Source organism: Erinaceus europaeus, chromosome 8 (assembly GCF_950295315.1).
Source record: "Erinaceus europaeus chromosome 8, mEriEur2.1, whole genome shotgun sequence".
NCBI lineage: Eukaryota > Metazoa > Chordata > Mammalia > Eulipotyphla > Erinaceidae > Erinaceus > Erinaceus europaeus.
Genome location: NC_080169.1, coordinates 48598572 through 48614264, shown reverse-complemented (window position 1 = coordinate 48614264; position 15693 = coordinate 48598572). Strand labels below are relative to the sequence as shown.

At 37.4% G+C, this 15693-nt stretch overlaps 1 protein-coding gene and 1 long non-coding RNA gene across 5 annotated transcripts in view; one reads left to right on the top strand and one right to left on the bottom strand.

Annotated features, from left to right (window-relative positions):
- The window catches only part of LOC132539901 (uncharacterized), an 805919-nt gene that overhangs the window by 441347 nt on the left and 348879 nt on the right, over nt 1–15693 (bottom strand). The gene's annotated exons all lie outside the window — the stretch shown is intronic.
- Nucleotides 5084–13007, top strand: TAC1 (tachykinin precursor 1). Of its 4 annotated transcripts, XM_007532549.3 has the most exons (7): nt 5084–5350; nt 5755–5886; nt 6922–7018; nt 7484–7528; nt 7969–7992; nt 9534–9587; nt 12416–13006. In XM_007532549.3, the coding sequence occupies exons 2-7, from the start codon at nt 5764–5766 to the stop codon at nt 12463–12465; spliced, it is 393 nt and encodes a 130-aa protein (XP_007532611.1). In that variant the 5' UTR covers nt 5084–5350; nt 5755–5763; the 3' UTR covers nt 12466–13006. The 4 variants fall into 4 exon arrangements, with proteins under 4 accessions (XP_007532611.1, XP_007532613.1, XP_007532612.1 ...); XM_007532551.3 differs by lacking the exon at nt 9534–9587 and having other exon boundaries at nt 12416–13007; XM_007532550.3 differs by lacking the exon at nt 7484–7528.

The window sequence follows — 15693 nt, the reverse complement described above, 5'->3', positions numbered from 1 at the left end:
GCCTAGTAGTAACTAAATATTAGTTGAGAAAAAGAAGTTTCTCTTTATATGAAATAAATAATTCATGTAATTAATTAAAATGCATGATAAAATTGGAATAGCACAATTTTGTAATCACTGATGTAATAATGGATTTAAAATATGATTTTCAGTAGTTGATATATTTCAGTAGGACAAAAAAAAGAGAGAAAGAAAGAAAGGAAGGCCTTCTAATAGTGCATGTAAAATAGTGCTATCAGAAGAGACTAATAACCAAAATATACAAGAGCTCAGCCAACTTAGCAACAAAAAAGCAAATGACCCCATCCAAAACAGGGCAGAGGATGTGAACAAAATATTCACTACAGAAGAGATCCAGAAATCTAACAGACACAAGGAAAACTGCTCCAGGTCACTGATTGTCAGAGAACTACAAATAAAGACAACACTGAGACACCACCTCACCCCTATGAGAATGGCATACATTAAAAAGGACAAAAGAAAATAAAAAGAACAGCAACAAATGCTGGAGTGGCTGTGGGGACAAAGAGACCCTGCTGCATGGCTGGTGGGAATGTAAATTGGCCCAGCCTCTATGGAGAGCAGTCTGAAGAATTCTCACAAAGCTAGACATGGACCTTCCATATGACTCAGTAATTCCTCTCCTAGGAATATACCCCAAGGACTCCATAACACCCAACCAGAAAGAGATGTGTATACCTATGTTCATAGCAGTACAATTTGAAATAGCTAAAAGCTGGAAGCAACCCAAGTGCCCAACAACAGATGAATGGCTGAGAAAGCTGTGGTATATATACACAATGGAATACTATGCAGCTATTAAGAACAATGAACCCACTTTCTCTGACCTGTCTTGGATGGAGCTAGAAGGAATTATGTTAAGTGAGCTAAGTCAGAAAGATAAAGACAAGTATGGGATGATCTCACTCATAAACAGAAGTTGAGAAAGAAAAACAGAAATGGAAACTAAAATCAGGATTTTACTGAGTTTGGAGTAAGGCATGAAAGAAAAATCTCTGGGTTGATGGTGAGCATGTATGTTCGTCTTGGGGGGAGCAGTGCATGGGATGGGACACAGACTTTTGGTGGTAGGAATGGTGTTTATCTCCTTTCCTATTAGCTTGTAGTCATATAAATCACTATTTAATTAATATGAGAGGGGAAAAGTTGATTGACTGTCTCAAACTTTTTAATGTACAGACCGTAGGCTAAGTCTTTGAAATGTTGACTCTCCTAAAAGCTTAGACCAGGTAGAACAGAAGTAACTGGTGGCATCACTATATAAGACACAGCTATATACAAATAATGTCAAAGGACGTAAGTTATGATGATGTTGTGTATGATACAGCAAATTCTAACAAAGGGATTTTCAAAGTTAACCCAATTTCCAAAGAATTTTATTATAGCAATAACTATCTATTGCCTTCTTAAACCCTAAGACAGCATGAACCTCCCCTATATAGCCTATATTTCTCCAAGTCCTGGAACCTCTAGGGTGGGGATCACTTTCCTGAATGCTTCTCTCAATTCATACCAAATAATATTGCATGTACAGATCCCAACCTAATCAATTCAACAAGTATCACCTCGTATGTCTTACTTTAGACGGTGCCCAGAGATGTCATGCGTGGAATGTCAACCCTTCAGCCTCATTACTCAGATGAGACCTTTCCTTTCATAGGATTCTCTAATTCCATTTCAGATGGTCAACTTTCTAAAAATCCCAAAACCTAGATATAGAGATATAGACCAGGTTCCATGACATAGGGCATATGTTCACCTGTATTCATAAATTAGGGCAAAATATATACCTGAAAGCAAAAGTTCACAATAGTCTGCAGTGAGTCAGTATATGCAGCAAGCAAGTATAAAGGCCTAAAAAAGACACCATAAAGTTCCTAATTAAATAGTGTCTACTTAGACTTAAATACCCTCCTCACCTACTTCCTATTATACTTCCCTCAGTCACTCCAAAGCTAACCTTATCAAAGTAAGGACTGAAAAAGTTGAATAAGGGCAAGAGACAGGAATACTTTGATGACTCTTAGTCACTATCAGGCCACCCCAACAGCTGGGGCTCTAGTCAGGGAGTCCTGAGGTTCCCAAACAGACATGATGGGCCTAGACCTCGAATAAATCCCTCTCTCCATTGTTACGGGTCATCTCCATCAGGAAAAACACAATAGACCCCTTTGTGGGCCCCCATAGGACCTTGCTCTCAACATGGATCAACAACAAAAGAGAATGTTCCATTCTCCAAAGGGAGGCTGGACAACATCCTCTATCTTCCACCTGAGGAAGATGGGTTCTGAAGTTGGAGCAGCTTGGAACGTGCCTACTCATGACCACAAAATGTGAGCTCAGATCTACAGGGATGCAGAGGTCATATAGGCTCCTAAGCTTAATATGGGCCCCAGATCACATCAAATTGATTGTGTTTATAGTCAACAATATTTACATACCTTTCCCATATTTAGAAGCTACTCTCTTCTCTGATGCAGCTTTCTTGTAATTTTTCCAGCCATAATATCATCTCTCCAGACAATAACTTGGATCCACCTAAATATCAGATGTCAGGCTCAAAAAAAAAAAAAAATGAGTATAGTCATGGGTCCTTTGGAATATAACTAAAATAGGCCTACTATCTACAAATCAGAGATCTTCCAAATCTTCATCTGAACTATTTTAGCCTTTAGGTTCATGATTAGTCAACAATTTATTTGGCTCTGTATGTTAACTCTTCTTTCATGATTAGTCAACAATTTATTTGGCTCTATATGTTAACTCTTCTTTCAGCCACCAGGTTCCAGATGCTACTATGATGCCAACCAGACTTCCCTAGGCAGACAACCCCAAGAATGTGTCCTGGAGCTCTGCTTCCCCAAAGCCCCACCTCTCTAGGGCAAGAGAGAGACAGGCTGGGAGTATGGATTGACCTGTTCATGTTCAGGGAAGCAATTACAAAAGTACCACCTTCTGCACCCCATAATGGCCCTGGGTCCATACTCCCAGAGGGATAAAGAATAGGAAAGCTATTGGGAGGGGGTGGGATACAGAGTTTTGGTGGTGGGAATTGTGTGGAGTTGTACCCCTCTTATCCTATGGTTTTTGTCAGTGTTTCATTTTTATAAATAAAAAAAATTAAAAAATAGTCCTGTCAGAAAAGTCTAACCTACATCCAGTTGAGCATCTTATCAACCGATAAGAAAACAGGATGAATTGTTTTGCACTGTGCAAGGCCCAGGCCTGATGCTGGTCCCCACCACACTGAAGGAAGCTTTGTTGTGTGGTCTCTCACTGACTCTCACTATGCCTACCTGTCTGCCTATCTGTCTGTCTGTCTATCTATCTATCTATCTATCTACCTACCTACCTACCTGAAAAAGTTATCCTAGAGCAGTGAAGCCTCAGTGTTGACCAAAGGTAAAAAAAATAATAATAATAAAATGAAAGAAAGATGATCAAGCCGAGAGAAATTGTTAAAAAAGAAAGAAAGGAAGAAAGAAAAGAAAGAAAGAAAACATTAGTAGGAATCAGCAAATTTTTTAACGTAATAATTTTCTGAACAGTTTTATCCATAAATTACAAGGGGTAGAAGAGGGTGGTAACCACAGATTAGGAGAAATGCATGAGATATGTGATCCAGTTGCAATGTATGGACTATATTGCAGTTCTATTCCAATTTGTAAACTGTGTAAGGGAGGGACTTACAGGTTATTGAGAAATATCTGAACACTTAATGCTGTCAGGAATGTTTTGTGTTGTTTTTAACTGGAATAATAGCATGTATTTTTTATTTTAATCCTCACCATTTCTATAGAGGTGCTGAAATATTTATAGTTGACATGATGTCTGAGATTTGCTTCCAAATAATCTGAATGGATGGTGGAATAAAATGATTTTCAGGTGAAACTCAGGAATTTATTTCAAGGGGCAGTTTTCTCCGCTTTTACTATTATTTCATATAAAACTTGTTTTCTTAATAAATTACCTCATGTTGTGTAGCTAGGCCTACAGAAATGAGAAAGCCATTTGTAAATATTAGAATTCAGAGTTGCATAAGAAAAGACAATAAATATTAGAGGAAGAAACACTGATTTAAGTGAGTCTCAAAATGTTATTTTCTTTGGGTACTGTTTTTTTAAAAAACAGAATAAATTGAAGAAATATAATACTATGTAAAGAAGAGAATACAGCTCCACCCAAAATATAACACTGCATGATTCATTTAAAGTTGTAAGAAATGAGTCTAGGCAACCAGTGAGCTCATAAAAACAGGTGATTTCTAATAGTTTTAAGTTGTTAATGACCTCCCATTTAGTATCTCCACTACACTTATTTTTTACACACATGAGAAATCTATGAATGACTTGTAGCACCCTTTAGTGATGTCTTGAAAGGATTCTGTGCACTGCCCTGCAGTTTTCTAATCTTTAGCAAGAAGCCAAAATGTCTTCTTCCAACTCTTGCTCCAGGATATGGCAAGACTTAGTTAATTTGAAACAAAAGCTACTCCAGAAGAACACTGATAGAAAAGCTAGACATTCAATGCCACGTTTGAATTTTCCTTTTTCTAAAACGTAAAATACTGTGTATCTTTTTCCATTGTTTGAAATACTATAATATTGAAAGACTTTTTTTTTTTTAATGCTGAAGAAATCATGTTTTTCTGATATGGAGAAGGATATTCTACTCAGTTTTTCTTTTTAAGTATCAGATATAGTTAACGCAGATAGAAATGAAAGGGGGAAAAAAGCACACCCCCACTTTTGAACTACTCCTTTCTTAACCTGATTTCCAACGACGATATTATTCTAGTACCAAAAATCATCTTTTTAAAGTGCAACTTATCTTGACGTCTCAAGGGACGGCAAAGTTGCTGAAGTCCAAAGGATGAATCATTTTCAGTTGTGATGAGTAATCTCAGGTGTCATGGAACCCGGTGATTTTGAAGAAAAGAAGAAGAGGGGAGGGGGCGTTGGAGCTGCAAACGGAAGGAGACTGGCCGCTCAGGATTGGATGGCAAGATCATCTCGCTTTTCCTAAAAATTGCGTCATTTCGAACCCACTTGGGTCCGGATGTTAAGGCACCGACGGCCTATACCGTCTCGGAAACTCTCAATCAGACGCAAGCAAACTGAGAGGAGGCGGCTAATTAAATATTGAGCAGAAAGTCGCGTGGGGAGCGTGTCACGTGGGTCTCGAGGCTCGTGGAGCCCTGGATAAATAGCTCAGTGAGCGGAGCAGCCACAGAGCGCTCCTAGACCTCCTCAAGCCTCGCTGCAGACCCGAGTGCGAGCGCCTGGCGCGCAGACACCACCGCCAGCAAGCGCAGAGCTGGATCACCGCAGTAAGTACCTGCGTCGTCGTGCTGGGCGGGCTTTTCCCAGTGGCGCAGGGACCCTTAGGTGACTGCTGGCTGCCAAGGGCCGTGAGGGGACAGCGGGAGACTAGCTTCTCAAATGCCAGAGTCCTTTGTCTTCCACTTGCAGAGCCTCTAGACTGTGTGGGTTGGTGGGGTTGGGATTTCTGAGAGGGAATTGGGATTCAGGGAGAAAGGGATCTGAGCAGCTTTGGGGCACGATACTCTTTCCTAGAGGGTACAGATGAGACTTTAGCCAGGGGTTGCTTTTTCCTTTTCCTTTTTTTTTCCTTTTTCTTCTTTATCCCTTGATTGAACCGACACTTTAGTTCCAACTATGCCTTAACTCTTGCATAGCCACCCCATTCTCTCTCCTCAATCTCTTCTACCAGAAGTTCAACATGAAAATCCTCGTGGCCTTGGCAGTCTTTTTTCTGATTTCCACCCAGCTGTTTGCGGAAGAAATCGGAGGCAGCGATGATCTGAATTATTGGTCTGACTGGTCTGATAGCGACCAGGTCAAGGTGCGACTTGATACTTGGTGGGCGCATGCGATGTTCCTGCTGGGCTGGGGAGTTGTCACTCCCTCTCTTACCCACACCGGGAGATCTCAGCCTTGTGGGTCGAGCAAGCTCTGCGAACTAGATGGGAGACCCCGAAGGTGCTTCTGGGGTGGGGGTAGTGCTTCGGGGTCGAGGTGGGGCTCTGGAGGCTGGGTATGAGCTCCAGGAGAGCTTTGGAGCCACACACTATGAAGGTTTTCTGTCTAGGGCTGCACAGTCAGGTCTCAGAAATTCCCTAAAGTAGCGGCACGTTCCCGGAGTAAGCCAGGGTCCTCCAGGTGGCTGAAAACATCCAAGGTTTCATGTTCCAGTAATGGGAATTTAGAGGACTCTGTTCCAACTGCTAGGGCCGCTGGACCTGACTTTTGGAAGACGTTGGATAGAGGCAGACTAGGGCTCTCCAACCTTAGGCAGAAACCTGACGGAGAGGGTAACTGCTGATGACTGGGGAATGAGATGAATGGGAAGCTAACTTCTAGACGACTTGTGTTTGCCGACCCCAAGACGTAAAGCGAAACTTTGCATTTAGGTTACTTGCGGGTGCTTTGGGGAACTGCAAGTCCGCCTTTCAGGTCCATTCTCCAGTGCTGTCAGCCTTACTCTGCCGCCACACACCTGTGTGCATTTCGTCTGGCCAGAGGTCTCCAGAGTCGGTCGCAAAGCCTGGACAAAGTCGGGTGGCTGCGCGGCAGATGATTTTGGGGATGGGAGTCGAGAGCCGAGAGAGCGCAGGGTTTTTGAAGACACTGCGCCCACGGTTAGCGCGCCCGGAAGGGTTGCGGGAGGCGGCGGCCACAGAAAAAAATTCCGCTGCGATCTACCGGGAGAGGGAGCGCCCTAGGGTGAACACCTTTGGGCCCTGGTGTGGGGAGACCCTGCCTCCTTACGCATCCTTGGGGAGCCCGCTACTCAACCTAGTACCTGGAAGGGATGGCTGGGTTTTCCCGGGGACTGGCACGGGTTGCCTACACGTTGATTGGTGCTTTTGTCCTTCAGGAGGAGCTGCCCCAGCCCTTTGAGCATCTTCTGCAGAGAATCGCCCGCAGACCCAAGCCTCAGCAGTTCTTCGGATTAATGGGCAAACGTGATGCTGGTAAGATGGGTAACCACCAACGTACTAGTCCCTTGGGGCAGTACCCGCTGTCTCTTCATGTATTCACAGACCACCCAGTTCAGACTTCCACCCTAAAAGGAGTGGAACTCCCCCTAAAGCCACCCTGAACCAATCCTCACTAACACATACTTATGCCCACTTGAGGGAGGGTGGGTAAACCCTCTTAACGTGGTTCTCACTGTAGTTTTAGAGGAACCCGCTACGCATAACAGAGCCTGACATAGTTAAGTGCTCCCATGAAACTGACAAAGGAATGGTAGGTACGAACCTCCAGAGCATTGTGTTCAGAATCACCTAAGAACATGTAGCAACTGTTTTTAGATCTTTGGGGTTCATTTAGATTTAGCTATCTGGTGACTCCTGTTAGTATTATTCAGTTTCTTGATCATCACCACACCATCAGTGGCTCTAGCAAATAATTAATATTAATTCGTCTCTTGTCAGATTCCTCAATTGAAAAACAAGTGGCCCTGTTAAAAGCTCTGTATGGTAAACATTTATCTAAATCTTAATTGTACTGTTGTGAAAGCACATAAAAGAAAGGGGTGAAAGTCTTTTATGGGCTGAAATACATATTCTTGATCATGCCTGTTTAATAAAGAAATGGATTTGCATCTCTCTCATTCTTGAAATTACGCTTCTTACAAGAAAATAGAGAAGTAATTTGGCCTATGTTTTTAATAGGCCTAAGGAGATTTACAATATTCAATTTCAATATGAAGCCCATAAAATGCATTTGTAAGGCATTCTTTTTGTTTGTTAAAATATTTTGTTTTACTGTGGACTTCATCAGCATGTATGGTTCTGCATTCCTCAGGAAAATGTCATATATTTTTAAATCATTGCATTTCATTATTCTCTTTAAAAGACTATACAGCAGCTTAAAAATAAATCTATTGCATTTGCTTATTTATTTCTCTTTCTTCTAGGGCATGGCCAGGTCTCTCATAAAAGTAAGTTCAAAATTATTTTGACAGTTATCAACTATAGATGTAAGTAATAATGAATTATACTTGCCTAACACCTTACCTTACTTTCTGTCATAACATATTTTAGTTAAACAGTATTAGAATGGAGGAGGCTTATATTGTACCCACAATGTGATTATTTGAGACATAATTGTTTACACATACTTACCTACAAGATACAATAAGGTAAAATTCTTTTACCTCTCACTAAACTGTTGTTGAATTTCTGACATACAAAAACTGTTGAAAATACTTGTTGCTGTTTTAAGTCCCAAAAGAAAGAATTCTTTCAACTCCACTAAATTGTTAGATTTTGATATAAATTTTTCATTTGTAGGAGTTAAAAAAATTACTACACTTTCCTCTCATCCCACCAACACTCTCATCCCACCAACACCATTGCCACTTTTTCTACAGAAAGAAAAGAAGGAAGGAAAGGAGGGAAGGAAAAAAGGGAAGGAGGAAAGAAGGAAAACATATTTAGTCATGTTCCAAATTATCTTGGTATGCTAAATCTCATATTGACATCACTTATTAGGCTTGGTCATCCAGAAGCCAATTAAGAGGATCAAGTGGATGTCTGAGTAAACACAAAATCTGATTCCATTATTGAATAGAAAACCTCAATCTATCAAAATAGAGTGTCATACTTCTTAAGGCAGTGAAGATGGCAGAATTGTGGTACTTGGTGGCCAAAAGATCTGAGATTTCCAGCTAATGGAACCAGAGTTGATAGGATGTCCTGGTGACCCATCTTAATTACAAGACTGGTTCACATACCTTTACGTTCATTTTGGATCATTGGTTGAAGAGTAAGCTACAATAAGACAGCAATTCTTACTATTTACTAATGCATTATAAACCAAGATATGTTATTTCACTAGAGACAAAATAGTAGACTTTTCCAAAGCTTTCTATGAAAATAAATTTTATCTATATTTACTTTAGAAATATTTGTCTTTGAGGAACTTATGTATGGTGAAACCCATGTAATGAAAATGAATACATTCTATTAATGTCAAAAAATGAACAGAATTTTCCAAAATATGTCTAAATCCAATGAAACAGGAATAGTGATGTTTAGAAGTTTGTAATCATCAGCTATAGGGATCTGGCTTAATGATCTGGTTTAGTTCCCAAGAAATAATGGCATATTTAGTATTATGATGAAATAAGCTTGGATACTCCTCAGTTACCCAGATGATAGATGTGAAATTGACCTTGTGAAAAATCAAAACTAGCTAAAATAGCAATATTTAAAAATATATAAAGATAAAATAGGTTGTGAAAATAGTGTACTTTACCAGTATTTAGATATAGAATTGAGAAAATTTTATAGTATTGTTTTAATAACATTTATAAGACTTAGGGTAAATAATTTCTTTAGATTTACCAAACCTTGAAATATTTGCATATCTCTCTACTATGTAAGCAGATATTTGAAAGCTTAATTCTTTGCTAATACTTATGAAAGTGTATTTACTAAAAGATATACATATTAAATACCCCTAAATGTATTTTTCCAGGGCATAGAACAGATGCCTTTGTTGGACTAATGGGCAAAAGAGCTTTAAATTCTGGTATGTATAAAACCCTGATGTAAAATAGACAGTTTCCTAAATCTACATCTGTTATTTTCCTTCAAGATAAAATTTAAAGTAATAAAAACAAATAATAAATTTAAAATAAGTAATTATGTAAAGAAAATTTAATTGTAACAAATAAACCTAAGGATGGATTTATATAGCTGATTAAGATAGTATTACCATACATTTGAACTATATTTCTCAAACAACCAGATTTTTTCTTGTCTGCCCCATTTAATCATTATGCTACTTAAGTCTCTGGGCTACTTTAGTATTATTCCCTTACATCAATTAAATAAGCCATACTTATGTTACTAGACAAGGTAGGAGTGGGGTCAGGCAAGATAGTGTTGGGGGGGGTGTCAAATTTCACTTATTGCCAGGGTAATTTGAAAATCATATAAGACATTGTATCTGGCAGTCTTCCAATACAAAAACAAACTAGCAAAACAAAACAAACCCATTAATATAAATTGTTCCTTCTTCATGAAGTTACAGAAGCTCAAACTCCAATTATCCACTCTCATACCTTCAAAAAGGAACATATTCCTATAATCCTAAAGGGTTATAGTCAGTTCTGTCTAGAAAACACTTAAAGAGAAGGGATTTCTAAATATTCCATAAAATAAATTTTAATCCAAAAGAACTCTCACTGGATGTAAAGATTGTCTGTGTCCTTTCTTCTCTTTAGTTCTTATCTTCTATATACATGTGACATGCATATATCTAAAAATTCTTGTTTTATTCATTCATCACTATTTTCAAAAATTAAACAATACCTATATTATTTTTGTAGAGGCTGATTTTGTTGTAAATGATTTTTTTTTAATTTTATTTATAAAAAGGAAACTGACAAAAACCATAGGATAAGAAGGGTACAACTTCACACAGTTCCTACCACCAGAACTCCATATCCCATCCCCTCCCCTGATAGCTTTCCTGTTCTTTATCTTTCTGGGAGCATGGACCAAGGGACATTATGGGATGCAGAGTAGGTGGAAGGTCTAGCTTCTGTAATGCTTCCCCCGCTGAACATGGGCATTGACAGGTCAATCCATACTCCCAGAGAGGCTGATTTTGTATTAAACATATCCAAGCCTTATAACCATTAGATTCTTTGGGAAAGCTATTCAGATTCTCTCTCTCTCTCTCTCTCTCTCTCTCTCTCTCTCTCTCTCTGTCTCTCTCTTTCTCTCTCTCCCTCTCCCCCTCTATCCCTACCTTTTTCCCTTTCCCTCTCTCGCTCTCTTTACTTCTCTGTGCTTCTCTCTCTCTTTTACTTTCATTAAAAATAGACTTAAAATACCATCACATGAATGATTAGAATGTAATCAGCAGCTGTCTTATCCCTATAGCACAGTTTGAAATTCATTACTAAGATGTACTAACTTCTCAATTATCTAGGAAAAATAATGTAAAGATAATATATTGTCGATTCTATCTTTTTCACCTCTAGTTTAGGTACTGCATTTGTATTTGTACATAAATAATTCTTAGATTTGCCAAAATAAATTTATACAGGAGTTATCAATCCATTTAATAATAAAAACAGATTGTTTTGCTAGTATGTACTATCTTACAGTTCTACACTGAAAAGGCATAAATGGCAACGCATTCAACCTACTACTACCCTCACTTAAATGATAATTGGATGTTAAAAATCATCAGCTCATTCATCAGTGGGAGTGGTAGGAGTTATAACAAAGACTTTTACTTACTTAACTTCTCACTTAACAAATTGTTTAGAATGCCACTTGTGATTTCTACATGTGTTGCACTGGTCTTTCCATTTTTCCTATTTAAATTCAGTTTTTCTTTACAGGGAATTCTGAATTTTTAAAAGCCCAGTAGTTGCACTTTAATATAAGCCTAAGTATATAAAATTTTAGTTAAAAATATTCAAGTATCTTGATACAATGGTCTTCTCTTCACTGTATTATAAACCTAGATATCTGAAATTATTCACAATTAATATACAATTTTGCCTTTTTGTCTAAGTAATCAAAATTGCTTACTAGCTTGTCAATATTTGTGCATTCATGTACTCACTTTTCTCAGTCCAATAACCTAATAGGAGGTAAGTTAAACCATGTTGTGTTTAGATGACACAATTGATCTATATAACAACAATGAAGCTGTTTTTAGTCTCAGGAATTCAGTTATTGGGAGACATTCAACAAGAGAAAAGAGACCTGTCACACCATAGGGTACCAGGACAACAAGAATTGGCAATATGTTTATGTAAAGAATCAGATAAATATATTTTAGGCTTTATGAATAACACAGTCTCTATAGCAGCTATTCTAATCTGTCATTTTAATGCTCAAGTAGTCATAAATAATACACAAATGAGTATATGGTCATATTTCCCAAAAAAAAAAAATGATAGTTTAAATTAGACTCTTAACCTATAGTTTGTTGACTTTTTCCTGGAATAAAATCCCCACCTATTTTTTTATACTATTATGATTCCTTAGGCATTTATTTAGGCACTGTGTTTTTCTGTAGTTCACTGATTGCCACTGCTGAAAAACACTGTTAAGAATCAGTGTAGCAACATATTGTGGAAGTAGGCTTTTGATGCACCAAACATGATAGATGATCAAAGTAGCCAAAAAATTGTGGTTAGATTATTTCTTATTAGGATAGAGACTGTATCAGGAGTGGCAGATGTGCCAATAGAAACACTTCAGTGACCAGGTGGGGGGGTGGGAGGAATCATTATAAAGTTAAAACATATGACTAAATGCCTTGCTTTTATTTGTCTGGCTCTCTCAGTGAATCTTCTAAAAGACCTTTTTATTTTCTTTTTTTGTTTTCAGTGGCTTATGAAAGGAACGCAATGCAGGATTATGAACGAAGACGTAAATAAACTACCTAATGTATTATTTATTGAGCTGCATCTGTGTTAATGGCCAATGAGAGGTAAAATGAATCATGCACTATGCGAAGGAATTATTTATTTAATAATAATTATTGCTTTGAGGTGAAAACCTAAAAATGTGTTTATTTTCCATATTGTGCCAATATGTATTGTACAAGTATGTTCCAATTCTAATATGACTCCTTCAGAAGTAGGAACCAGTGATAATAACTCAACAAAACATTGTGTCCAATGAAATTGTAAGGGGGAAAGAATCATCAATGATATAGCCTCCAAAGAAAGAAGTTTTTTTTTTCCCCCCTTTGGAATGAATCACATCAGCTGTTGAGAAGGAAGGAACTCACAGATTGGCTTGTGCTTTTTCATTTGTTTTCATGGTGAAACTGTATGGAGATTTGATATTTGTCTTTGTATCTCTAAAGCATGTTCTGTAATTTGTGAAAATATTAAATAGAGATGTTTTGAAAATTTTAATTGTGACTCTTGTCATTATATCATTGTATGATGTGTTATGATAGTTAACATTTTAAATAAAATAAAAATGCCTTGAAAAATGGGTCTTTTTCTTCATTATTTTTATCTCAGATTGGTAACCTCTCTTTTAATAAAATATTGATATCTTCAAAGTGTTCTGACTGACTGCAATGTAGTGATACTCAAAACTACTAATTTCTCCCTCTTGAGGAAAAGAACTAAAATGGAATCATAATTTTTTCCTGTACACACACATTTTAAGCCATTTAACACATTATTTATGAGCATTTTGAAATCTAAAGAGTAAAGGTGACACGTGTATTATCCCATTTTACAAATAGTATAGAGATTTATTTTGAAGACAGCATTTCACTGATCATTTCCTTACTCAGTAAAACTTCAGCACACTTCCATCTCAAACCCTGCTTGGAACTCTTAGAAAAAATACACAGCAGGAAAGCAATCAGAGGGAAGTTCCTGTGTATTTTTAAAAAAGAAATGATAGATAAGTGCCTTTGGTGCTATTTTCTGATTGCAAAGAAAGTATGAAATAATCAAAAAGTAATAAAATAACTCAGGACAAGTAGTTAGTTTTTTCATTAATGAGTTAACAAGAGTTTTACAAAATTGCATAATTTCAGGGATATAATTTCACAGCCACACATGGTTTGTGAGACTCACCACACCCTCCACCAAATTTCTATGCTCCTCCTTTCTGAGTCCAAGAGACAGTTTGATCACTATTTTTTTGCAAGTTAATTTAAGTCTGTTATGTTCCACATATGAACAAAAGTAGCAGTAAGACAATCATTATTTTGTGAAATATTTAATCTGGACTGACTGTTGTTGATAAATGTTAAAAACCACTTGTGGGGCAGGAAAGAAAAAGCACAACTTAATTTTTATATTTTCTAAATAAATCATTTGTTTTTTAAAACTCCAACAAACTCATTTTCCTTATTATACAATTCATTTAAATATACAAATCATATTATAATAAGGAGAATAGAGAAAATCAGAATCCTCTAGAGTCTTACACAACAACAACAATGAATTATAGAATTACTTATTCAAAACTCTCTAAATAGAACTTAATGTTCTATTGGATAATAGCTATTATCATTAACACATAATAATAATTGCTGACATATATAATGAAGTATGATCATACTTTTTATAAATGAGCATATAAAAGTCATGAAAGTGCTGGAGTCAGAGTTTATGAGAGGTACTAGAATTAAAGAGGACATAAAAGGATAGGGAGGGTTAATAGAGGAAATTAATACCCAGGAATAAATTTAATTAAGCAAAATGACATATTGAAGACATGATAACCCTTATTTCAAAATGACATCATGATGTACATAGAAATTGAGATTATATGACTATATTATATTACATAGAAATTGAGATTATATGTTTAAAGTAGTGTTGCTGAATGAATATATATATTATATATATATATATATATATATATAATATATATATAGTATATCAAGAAAATTTTCACTATAAATAAAACCATGGATTTGAGACTCAAACTCATCAGGTCTGAATTTCAGTTTCATCAATTGTTTCCCTACCCCACCCCTGTCATCCACCTGCCTTCTTCCCAAAAGGGTTATAGTTGGAACTTCATGCCTGTATGCCTCCACCATTCCTAGCAACCATTTCTTTTTCTCTCTCTTCCTTTTTTTTCCTTTTTTTTTTGTCTTTTCTACAGAGAACAGCTCAGTCCCAGCTTATAATTTTGCAAGCAATTGAACCTGGATTTTGAATTGGAACCTCAGGCATGAAAGTCTTTTTTGCAGAAACTCTATGCTATCTCTCCCCAGCCTCATTTTTTTTTTAGAGACAGTAAAAGAGTGGAGTGATACAAGCAGCACTGTTCTACCCACTCATGAAATTTCTCCCTTTCCAGTGGAGATCAGAGTCTTGAAGCTGTATCCTTGAACACTTTCCCAGTGTACCTTGTACACTCTACCAAGTTGGCCTACCCTCCTTCTGCCTTATTTTCCACATGAGTAAAAGACTGGTGACAGTAACCCCTACTATACATAACAAAATGCATCTATGAGGAAAGTCAGAAAAGATATAAAATACAATGCACTGACTTTTAAAAATTTATTTATTTATTCCCTTTTGTTGCCCTTGTTTTTATTGTTGTAGTTACTGATGTCATTGCTGTTGAATAGGACAGAGAGAAATGGAGAGAGGAGGGGAAGACAGAGAAGGGGAGAGAAAGATAGACACCTGTAGACCTGCTTTACCGCCTGTGAAGTGACTCCCCTGCAGGTAGGGAGCCTGGGCTGGAATCGGGTTCCTTAAGCTCAATCACTTGTGCTTTGCCACCTGCACTTAACCGCTGCACTACCGCCGGACTCCTACACTGATGTTTTAAACAGGATCTTCAGTTAACAATGAACATTCAGGGAATTCCGGAAGATGGCAAACTGAGAAGCTGCTAGTGGCCTGAGCTCCGACAACATCTACTGGAAACGGTAGGATCTTTTTGCCTTTAGCAGGACAGTCAATAAGGGGTCCTAGCGGTAACACCAAGGAGGTAACTATAACTCAATTTGGGTTAGAAAATAGAGTAAAAATAAAGGGGAAAAAATTTTTTTTTAATTATTATTCCTGAAGCACACCCATAACCCCCCTTCCCCCCATAACCAGTTCCTAGGGGCCAGAGATCTGCTCCTAGCAGGCTCCCCTGCTGAACTTCTTTCTTTACCAAGATTC

What these genes read in the sequence shown, in the direction of transcription:
- TAC1 (XM_007532549.3), top strand. Translation starts at nt 5,764, where the DNA reads ATGAAAATCCTCGTGGCCTTGGCAGTCTTTTTTCTGATTTCCACCCAG. An exon ending in TGGCCAGGTCTCTCATAAAA is followed by an intron (nt 7,993 to 9,533) that starts GTAAGTTCAAAA and finishes GTATTTTTCCAG; the next exon opens with GGCATAGAACAGATGCCTTT. An exon ending in CAAAAGAGCTTTAAATTCTG is followed by an intron (nt 9,588 to 12,415) that starts GTATGTATAAAA and finishes TTTTGTTTTCAG; the next exon opens with TGGCTTATGAAAGGAACGCA.